Source organism: Oculina patagonica, chromosome 8, assembly GCF_052425735.1.
Source record: "Oculina patagonica isolate OP01 chromosome 8, crgOcupat, whole genome shotgun sequence".
Lineage (NCBI taxonomy): Eukaryota > Metazoa > Cnidaria > Anthozoa > Scleractinia > Oculinidae > Oculina > Oculina patagonica.
Window position 1 is genome coordinate 6,926,110 of NC_135765.1, and position 10,999 is coordinate 6,937,108.

The 10,999-nt window shown below is 40.9% G+C and overlaps 1 protein-coding gene across 1 annotated transcript; it reads left to right on the forward strand.

The window, feature by feature from the left end:
* The first annotated feature begins 4,831 nt into the window (after nucleotides 1-4,831).
* On the forward strand, nucleotides 4,832-10,705 carry LOC144662288 (uncharacterized). The gene is made up of 3 exons (XM_078523070.1): nucleotides 4,832-5,023; nucleotides 6,880-6,927; nucleotides 7,842-10,705. The coding sequence occupies exon 3, from the start codon at nucleotides 8,174-8,176 to the stop codon at nucleotides 9,659-9,661; it is 1,488 nt and encodes a 495-aa protein (XP_078379196.1). The 5' UTR covers nucleotides 4,832-5,023; nucleotides 6,880-6,927; nucleotides 7,842-8,173; the 3' UTR covers nucleotides 9,662-10,705.
* The last annotated feature ends 294 nt before the right edge of the window (nucleotides 10,706-10,999 follow it).

A 10,999-nucleotide genomic window follows, 5' to 3' on the forward strand; every position in this document is an offset into this window, starting at 1 on the left:
TAGACAATATTACACTGCAATCGCTATACGTCTCACAGGCAAACCCCTTTTGGTTCTAACAACATTGATAAATAAGATAACCTCTGGGTCCAAGCACTTGCAATAAGCTAAATAGCTAGGACAGGAAATATCTAAATTACAAAACTATTGATTTAAAGAAACCATGCAAGATAATCTTAGGTCTAGGCGCCAAGACTGTACACAAGGGCCTTTACTGGTTCATTTACTCAACTATGCATGAGGTAAACATTACAAACAGGTAACAACTCTGCCCTCCAGGCAATACTAAACAACAAAAACTATATAAATATATATACATACGATTCACAAGGACATGTATACCACTCAATTTGTCAATCAAAGGCGGGCAAGTAGTGCAAGCAAGCAACCGCTGACCTGTAGGCAATGCCACTCTAGCGTATATACGCCTGCCACAGGCATACCTCTCTAGTGCAGGAAACGTCATACAAAAAGAACTTCACATTAAAGTTAAACACCTTTCTTAGAAACACTTTACATGTTAACAGAAAATATAACAAAATATCAAAGTAATTCACGCATGCAAAAGAACTCTTAAGCACAAAGTGATAACAGCTGTGATCTGTAGCTTGGGTTTAGTAAACAACGAGGAACAAGAAAAAAACATTCAAGGGATACCTCAGAATAAAATGGAGCAACGCTGAACAATCAAGAATAATAAAACTAATGCCATTGTGATTTGGCTGCTACAGAAAATAGCTTGTAGCTTCTCCTTCTGTAATGAATAACTAAATAGAGAATTGCAATTAAAAGGATCACCTGGTGAGGCATAAATGCACTAGGTAGACTTTCATAAGGCAATAACAAGAGATCCCTCAACACTGGAAAAACTACACATGTTTAATAACTTAACATGTTAAAAACACGAGGTGGCCGACAACCAGCTAATCGGTGATGACACCAAACCTGGGAAATGCATTCACAACACTGGAACCGGATCTCAAGAAGCGGTGTAAAAACAGGCGAATCTATCGCAAATATGTGGACCCCATAACTCATGACGTCATAAATGATGTAGCCTTCTTTAATCATCAGCCTGGTGTAGAGGTCTCTAGGGATAGAATGCAAATCGACGTTAAACTACATGATCCTACATTATTAGCGGAGAGTAAAGAACACTGATAGATATCCTTTCCGAGCCCCTGTAAAGGAAATAGTACGCAAGCAGAACAAACAATAGACACGACATAGCGATAATAAGCAAGCCAAATGACTGACTGAACTTTGAAGGCTTTCCTGCAGGCTCAGTAAATAAAGGAACAGCTAACAACTCTCAGAAAAAAGAAAAGGAACTTTGAACCTTCCCGATATCTGACCAGATATAAAGAACAATCTAGCCTCCAATATCAGAAAAACTGGGGAAAGCTGAACTAGGAGCGAGAGAGCAGTAGATAAGCTATATTATTCGAAAGGCCTTATGGCTAACAGGCTTAATAGGTCCGCCATTAATTTTCTAAACATTGGACCTCCAGAAATTAGCTTAATAAAATACCCACATGAAAAATGAACTTAAGGTATGAAACGCAAATAAACTCCTAATCTTCAGAGCCTGGCGACATTACAAATCCTGGAGCCACGTGATCACTTCACGGCAAACGCAAGCAAGGTAATACAAACTGTATGTCAAGGACAAGTAACAGCAGAGGAAGACATCAATCCGCTTAACGGGAGCAAAAAATCAGAAGTAAACGCGGAACGGTTCCAAGCCAAGTAACAAACGGACTGCATTTCCAGGAGCATCTGGCGTCGTAGCTAGCCAGTAAACGGCGTGAACTTGTAACACCGATGAATCCGGCTTTGTTCCTATCGACAGCACAACAGGATACTGAAACAAATCAGGAGAAACAGGAGAAAAACACCCATACAATTGATAGACACTTTCTGCGTAACACACGGCAACTGAAGCTGACTATAAAATCAAAGGCAAACATGACATAAATCAAATAAGGAAACACTAGACTGCGACACACTAGTCTGCGAAGAAGGCTGAAACTCCTACCGACAGATGAATCTACGCATTCATTAATTAAAGTGACGAAGAACAAAATGCCTGAACTTGAAGGGAAGGGGACAAAAGACTCATGAAACAACATAAAACAACAAGCTTATTCGTTTGACGGGAATAAATTGACAAAAGGTAATTAATTCTAGACTGCTACAAATAAAGCACGGAAAAAATTCAAAAAACACGGCAATCCAAAAACAACTGAACAAGAACAAAAAGCGCGCAAAAGGCATTCCAGAATGGAATCCAGAAAATCATCCTGCAAGAGAAAGACAATTGTCACAAAAAATAAATAAAGCTCGAAAGAATCTTCATGAACTTGAAGGAAAATCAAATCGACGATTGTTAAACTCCGATCCATGCGAGTAAAATTCTGCTCCAAATCGAGCTACGAATAGAGACATTAAGATTATCAACCAGAGTTATAAACACTAGAGAAACCGTTGCACCGTAAGCGAGGACAGAACACACTCCAGTTACCGGGATTCAGTACCGCAAAATTACCGTCGCACTCCAGAAAGTTGATATGTGGGAAAACATTTGGGAACGAACACGAGCAAATAATATAGGCAACTGTGAAGCTGAAATTCAGCGGAACGGTTTTGTAGTGTAGACCAGTGTGACAAGACTCCTTCACTACTAACTATGACTGAACTGAGGGCGAAGAACGCTTCGTTGATCTTGGTGCTCTGGTGCTCTCCGCTGCTTCGACATCGCGCACAAGATCGTGGTGTATCAATTCCAAGACTGTCTGCCAACCATGGGATGAATTATCTGCAAAGAAGAAATGTTTAAAATATAACTTAACGGAGTAAAGTGTAGGCCAAAGAGGCTGACCGTAGAATGTCACAAGTCTCTCAACGAACTCTATTTCAAACACGCTAACCATAAGTCCTCGCGAGCTACGCTCGCACCCAGTTCTCTGGTCCGTGTCGGCAAAATAGTAATTTATGTTAATTAACACTATCACAAATTACATTTTTCTTGCATTTCCTTTGCTGTGTCATGACGGCCCGAACGTAGCTGGGGAAGCAAAGAGTTATTTATGAGAAGAAAGCTTCCGTTGTTACATGTATGTAAAATGAAATACAGAGCATTTTACAGTCGCAACTTTGAATCGTTTACAGCAGGTGGAACTGAACAATTAAAGCCTTAATTGTCTTAATTATCAGCATGGGGGGGGGGGGGGGGACGCTTTAACAGGGAAACTGCTCGATAAATGCTCCAACTACAAAAGATGCAAATTACTTTTAGTAGAAATACATGAAATAATTTGTTGCACAGCATGGACGCTCAGTTTAGTTTGCATTTTCAGTTTTGTTTTCTTTCATAATTCATTCTAGTGAAAAGTAAATCACCTCTTAAGCCAGGCCGAATTTCTGTCAGACTAGATTCGGTTCAGACCGTTGTTTGAAGATAGGGCTCTTAGTTTGGTATAATTTCGATTTTATGTTTATTTTTCATATTTCTTAACGGTTTTCGTAAGGCCCTTTGATGCTGTATTATAGCTGCTTAGCTAATCGTGATATTACAAGTAATAAGTATATTTAGCACAGCTAGCTCAGTGACCGACTTTAAGGCAAACTTGGAATCTGATTGGCTACATAAGAACGGTCCAGACTGCCCTTGTTCCAGGCTCTCGGTAGTTGGGGGACAGCGAATAAAAAACGCAGGCGAGCCCCCCCCCCACCCCCCCCTGGTTTTTCTTGCTTGCCCTCGTTTTTCGCTCTCCCCCAACTACCGAGATCCGCGGCGCTTACCTGTGATCAGGCGTTATCTTTCTCGCGGCGGAGGAGTCAACCTTCCCTTCGCCGCGAAATAAAGAAAGCCTGATCGCAGGTTACCGCGCCATAACCTAGGCAATTTCGGCACTGACCAACTGGTCATAGAATTGACTAAAATATCACAATAACAGCTTAAAACTGTAGAAGAACTTAAAAGAAACACAGAAACGCAAAAAAGGGGCATGGATGGGCAATATTCGAGAATATTAAAACGGATTGCGTTCGGGTATTAAAACATGAAAAAGTCGGCCCGACTTTTTTCAAGTTTATCCGAAATATTTGTATGAAAGTGTCATTTACAATGCTCCAAACTCATCCTTGTTTGTTATGTGGCCATGATTTTGCCAATAAAAGACTTTTACTTTGCCAATTTAAAGTTTAGAGCTCTTTATTAACGAAAATAAATAGAATTACCTGAAATACCGTGACCTAGCCCCTTTAATCGATCATTTACGGTATTTATTTGAGTAACATTAGATTTTTCGTTTTGATATAAAGTTGGACTTTTATGAATCTTTCACTGACTTTCATTTATCGGGAAGATTACTTCATTAGTTTTGATGCTTTGGTTTACAGAGAGACTTTAAACACGAGTCTCTCAGGCTGGCCGGCTGTAGAGGGAGACATTATTCGGTAGTCAACAGTTTTCTGCCTGTTTAGTGATATGTGATGATAGCCATGATTCTGTACCTCCGAAGCTGCTTTCTGCGAAACAACAAGAACGTGCAGAAATGACCGATTTTTCCATGTTTCTATATTTAATTTAAGACCCTGAGTGTCACATGAAGGCAAGAAAGCGTGACTGATGAAGAGTGGCGTGACCTATGTATAACGGGGCATCGCCCGATTTTATAAACATGCAGAAGATTTTTGACTAACTCTACTAATTAACCCCGGAATAAAAACAAAAGTGGGATGGTGAATCTTTTTGCCACCTATGAAACTTGTGATTCAGCAAGCGTTTAATTTTTTCGTTTTCTAATTAAGTTTGCATAATTTTCCTTTTTTGTCAACAAGAAAAAATACGTTCAACTTTTCACCCCAATTCTCGGAATCGAGTCACATGATAAGGCGATCAATTGACTTGAGCAGGTATAAATTGAGAGAGGCGTACGCAGATCGAACGATTTGAGTTGACTGCTCGTGTCATTTGGTTGTTAAAGTATATCAAGTCATGAAATTTTGCTGCTGCACGGTACGTAAATATTCAGTGAATAGTATATATATCAGTACTGTTTGCTTTTAAATATTTATATTCTATGGGTTACAGAAGAATCGACTGAGCTTTAAGATCTCAAAGCGGAAGTAAGTGGGAAGCTATCGCATTTTACACTTGTCCGACTGCACAAAGTTTTGTTTTATGTGTCCCGTCTATTACATATGGAAAGCCTAGTGAGCTAATACAAGCTCTTTCGCTTTCCGGACCTGGGTAAAGGAAAATATCTGCTTTAAATATCTAATTTGTCTGATCATGGAAATGGCATCGTAAGATGTAAAGTCAACATTTGCACGACAGATCACAAAGCAGGCTTGAAATCGTAAATCGTAGATGAATTCTGAAAGTTTCGTTTTCTGGCCCAGGAATAGCGAATACTTTTAACAGAAAAAATGAATAATACTAAATATCGAGCTGAAAGAAGGCTAGTTGGGTATACTGCTAATCGGCTTGAAACATCCGAAAATACGTGTACTCCTGATGGCATGGGTCACAATGTGGATCAGAAAGGTACTTTGCTTCAATTGCTTGGTAAAATTTTATTTTTGAAATCATTTTAACGTGGAAGATAACGTATGAGAATGAAATGAAGCCTGTATACGTAGGCACACATAGACTACAAGGAAGGCTTCACATTTCTAAGAAAATATGATAATTCAAGCACGTCTGCAACCAGACCGTGACGGATTGTGACGGAGACCATGTGCGCCGGAACATTTATTGCTTCCGGTCACGCCATGCATTATTAAACCAAACATGACTCACACCAAAACTGACACGTAAAACTCCAAAAAGAACAAGTTCGTGTTTTCTCACAAAAATGTCAGAGAGAAATATTTAGAAAGTTATTTCGCAATCTGCGTGACATGTAACACAACCACTGCGCTGCCAAGACAGGAAGTTCTACCCGGGGGTGGGGTGGTGGTGGGGGGGGGGGGGGGAGGGAAAGTGCCCGCGCTGACTTAAAAATAATTAATTTGGCAGGATAGGTTGTTGTGTCGGGAATTTGCCGTTACCATGGTTTCCTAAATTTGTAACTTCAATGCAATTATTTTTCTAAACAAATAATAAAAAAAAAAAAGGCTGACCGTACAGTAGATAGCCTGCGAGCAGGCTCTCTATCGGGGGCAACGTGAATATTTAACTATATTCACGTTGCCCCCGAAAACGAATAGAGAGCCTGCTCGCAGGCTATACAGTAGAGGGTTTAAACTTGTATACTTTCTTCCAATACTTCGTCAGGCACGGCCTGACTTCATCAGGGAATGAGCAACTAAATGAAATTTAGAAATCATTTAATCAACCAAGACAAATGATAATAAGATTACAATTCAAAAATAACCGTTGAAATAAAACCAACTGCAAACAAACTAAGATTATACTTACAAGATAAGGTTAAACAAACGGTGATACGCTTCTTCTCTTTTGTTGATGCCCTTAGGTTCCAGGGTTTGACCCTCTCGATAAGATACGCCTCTCTAGCTTTGTGCAAAGTGTCACGAGATGAATGTATGAGTTCTAAAGGAATAAGTTTATGTCGAATTTTTAGTTTTTTTTTTCGCACCGTTTTATTGATTTTTGAGTACTTTTCAGTAATTGAAAGGGGTTTTCTGACGTTTTGGAAAAATTTTGAAAACCAAGATGGCGGATATTTTGACACCGTGATGTAATTGTCACATGATGTGACGTCATAATCCCACGTGACGTATATCAAAAGATAGATTTTGGGACAAACAATATATCCAAGTTTTATTGTGATTGCTTAAATATTTTGGAAGCTACGGAGGGGGGGGGGGGGGTGAAAAATATTTTTTTCTTTTATTTCTTTTCTTTAGACTCCTTGTACGGAAGATGGTGAAAGAAAGCCCCTTCTTTCAGGAGAGGTAAGCAACGTGTAGGGGTGGTGGGAAAATGCGCATCTCGCGGAATTGTAGTTATATTTCAGGGGTCTTGTCGTATTGAATTTTTCTGGGACGCCTTATCGGCGTTTGAACTTCTTTTGCAAGGCTATAGACAACTGTCTTTGCGCTGGTTGTTCTATTACGTGCGGCATACACTCTGCTGAAGAGACACAATCAGGTCGAAACAGCTGTCCAGAGTTTGCAATTTTGACTTTCAGTTTGGACTCTATCATGTCGTTGTCCCGTTAAGGTTTTTTATTTCTACGTAGTGTCAGCCTTGCTTATCTTGTCTCTGTATTTTTATTTTTGGCTGATTAGAGCTGTCGCCAGCTCCTACGTACACTAGCAGCATTTTCGTCCGCGGTCCCTCGCTTTCTTTTGTCACTCGAAATTCTTTGCTCGCAGAAAAGATATCGCTCTTGTCTTGCCTAGTTCCAAGGCCTAACCGCTGCGCGGTTAATTCGTTTTGGATCGGTCACGTGATGCGGGCAAAGAAGTCCCCGGCCTTCGACACCGAAATGAATTGACCGTGCGTGCCTGGGGACCCGGGAAAACCGAACAGGAACTAGGCAAAATCTTGTTGTTAGCAAAGTCTCAAAATTACCATTTGACACGTGTGGTAGTGGAAATCTGGAGAAAAAGAAACAGGAGAACTGAAAAAAAATTAAACTGAGCTGTTAAAAATTTAAGTCAAGATCAACAAAATGATCAGTCTAAAAATCGGTTTTGAAAGCCCTGATGGAGTGTTTTAGTGTTGAATCGGGGCTTATCCGTATACGATCTATTTAATACTAATCATGATCGAGGTTATATGGCACGTAGTTTTGTCAGTTCAATGAGAATTTTGAAGAATGTTGATTGTTCATTGATTAGTTGTTACTGTGTTCATTACGCAGAATCAGGAGCCCCAGCGAAATCCATTACAAAGCCCGCTGGATGGATATGAGAGCACTGAACAGCAGGCGGCCACCAATACGGAATCACAGCCTGTTGGAAATGATTTACCCGATGTGGTGATCAAACCGCCTGATCCGGAAAAACCGGCAGGAGATAAACCTGTTACAAAGTCGCCGGACAAGAAAGCGGCACAAATCAGGACGAAGAAGGGGCTGCAGCTAAAGAAAAGAGTAAAGTTCTTGAATTCAAAAAGTTCGAAATACCCGAGTTGGATTGTATCTTTAGCGATTTCAAAATAACTTTCGATCCATTTGTTCAAAACCGCGAAGACATGAGCCAGGCGGAAGATTCATTCAAGAAAGCCGTAATGTCGCTTGAACAGATCAGTCCCCACGCCAAGTTCAGTGACTATGTGGCCGCTCTTAAGACAAGGCTGAAAACGGAGGGGATTACAGTCAAGGTTAAAGAAGGTGCAATGACCATTTACCAAGAGGGCAAGAAGACAGTAAAAGGGATTTCTGATGCAGTCGGCGCTGTCAATGCCATGCTGAAGTTGGCAAAAGATTTGAAGGCCATGCCGCTGACCATTGCAAGAGGAAGCGAGGACGCAGTTGAGAGAGCTGACGCGTTGGATGTGCAAGGAATTCTGAAACGAGAATTCCAAAGCTTGTGGGATTTCGGCAAGATCCCGAAGTTAAAGAAAGCGTTCAGCAATAATGTAAAGCAAGTGAAAAGGGCTCCCGAAATGGTGCGGGACTTCTGCCGCAAAATAAAGGAGATCATCCTTGAAATTTATCACGCGTTTGCCGATGAAGAAGATAAGAAAAAGATGGAAGAGGAGCTGGCTGAAGACGATGAGACCTCGAAAGACGAGGAGAAAACAGAAGAAGGCGCAACTGGAAGCAGTAATTCGAAGAAAGAGGGCAAGAAAAGAGGTGGCGCTACAGAGGACAAGAAGAAAGAAGAAGAAGAGAAGAAGAAGAAGAAAGAGGAAGAAGAGAAGAAGAAGAAGGAAGACGAATTTCACAAGAAGCTTAAGTTCGAGTCAATTGGGCTTGGGGATATCGACAACGTGTTCACGTCCCTCGGGACCGCAATCAATCCGTTCGTGGAGACGCGCGAGCGCCTTCAAGCCGCGCGGGAATCATTCGAGAACATCGTGAAGTCGATCTGTAACATCGAAGTTAAGAAGGAGCTGAAAGATTACATCAAAGAGTTGAAGAAAGACGCCAAGGAGGGAAACATAACAATCTACATCGACGAGGTGGATGGCGAGATCAAAGTCAAGTCTATCGAAGGCGTTAAACCTCCCAAGCCGTACCGCGATGCTGTGCAAGCACTCAAGAATATCAAGTCTGCCGGAAATGAAGCTGTGGAGCTTGAACCGCACGTGCAGCATGGGATCGGGCAGTGCGTCGACCGAATAACGCAAATCGACCCGCAGCGTGACTTCCACAGCTTGCTTAAGAAGAAGTCTGATGTATTCTCTCTACCAGGGAAGATTAAAAAATTCAACGACAATCGCAAAAAGGCACAAGAAATTCCAGGTATTGTCAAGGAGTTCTGCCTGTACGTGGGGAGTCTTCTAACAGATATCTTAGAAGCACTGACCGGCGAAAAAGATGCTGACCCAGCCGGCAAGAAAGACGAGGACACAGGGAAAGATGAGGACAAGAGTTCAGCAGGCGAAGATGAGCCCGCGAGCAAGAACGACGAGGATAGCGGCCAAGACGAGGAGAAGAGTTCACCAGGTAAAGATGAGCCAGCGGGGAAAGAAAACCATGTCAGCGGAGAAGCGAAGGACCAGGACGGTGTTTGACAAGCAATGCATACTATTTTCAAATGATTGATATAGAAATATCAATGACTGCCTGATAATCAACAGGACAAGATTGTCATGAATCAATAAGAAAAAAAATGCGCAAAGAGAGTACTGATTTAAACATTAACTAAAAACGTCATTGTCTTAAGTTTTTTAGTAAACATTTTAGTATACATTTTTTTATGAAAATGGCATTTTTAATAGGTCCAAGGATTTTACAAGGAATAGTTTCTACATGACACATTTTGTACCCATCTGCTTCATTTAGGGGTCATGAATGGTCCCTCAAAATTTTGCACTGCTCGTTAAATTAGGCTTCTACTAGAAATGCTTGCATAATTTTTTTGGGTGCTCGTTTGCTCGTGCTCGCATATTTTTACAAGTGCTCGCGCACGCTCGGTTTTTGTGGAGGTAGCTTTCTGAAAAGAACTCGTTGCAAGGCTAACTTTTGTCAATGCTCCTGCTCGCAAAGAAAAACGCTGTGCTCGCATGTTCGAACGTTCACAAAGGTCATTCATTCGATACCCCTTTATTTTCGTTAACATTGTCGCGATAGTTTTGTTTTTGTTTATTAGTTATTGGGGTATCAAATGATAAAGGCTTTTATTATATTTGTTGTTCTCGTTATTTCTTTAAACCGTTTAAAAGCTACATTTAAAAGTTACATTTTACGCATGCGTACAAGAGCCTTCCCTTTCTACATTGCGCCCTTGAGCTTAAATTTTGTGCAATATGTACAGCCAAATTACCCGTGGATCTCCGTTTAGTGACAGCTTCGGAGGATTCTTTTTTTTATGACACGTTTTTTGCCCAACAAGGACGAAACAACTGTCCGATTACTCGGTCACTTCACTGGTAACTTGGCTCAGCGTATGCGCTCAGGTTTTGGCCACATTGCGGGGAAATGCCATGAGACCATTACTCTCAAATGGGTTACTTTTTTGTTCTAAGAATTTTTGTTATCAACTTGTACGTCAACTCAATTAAACAACATGCCTCAAATTATTTTGCAGATTTTCAATAAATATTGAAGAAATGTAATTTTCTGTCTTTCTTTGGCATCCGATTCTTACACACCTGGGGGAGGTACTCATTATATTTTTGGGTGGGGGGTTGGGTGCTGCTGGGAATCTGCAACCCTTACCCTATACCAGACCACGTTCAGCCGATTTTGCAACCCTTTATTAGACTAGACATGGAAAATCCTTGTCTCACTGTTAGTGGTTTTAGTAGAATGCCGCGATGATTTTATTTACATTTAGCAGGAAATTAGGAAATCCTCTTTCTCTTCCCAGTCTCTATTTCTATATTCTAGACTAAATTCTTCATACCACT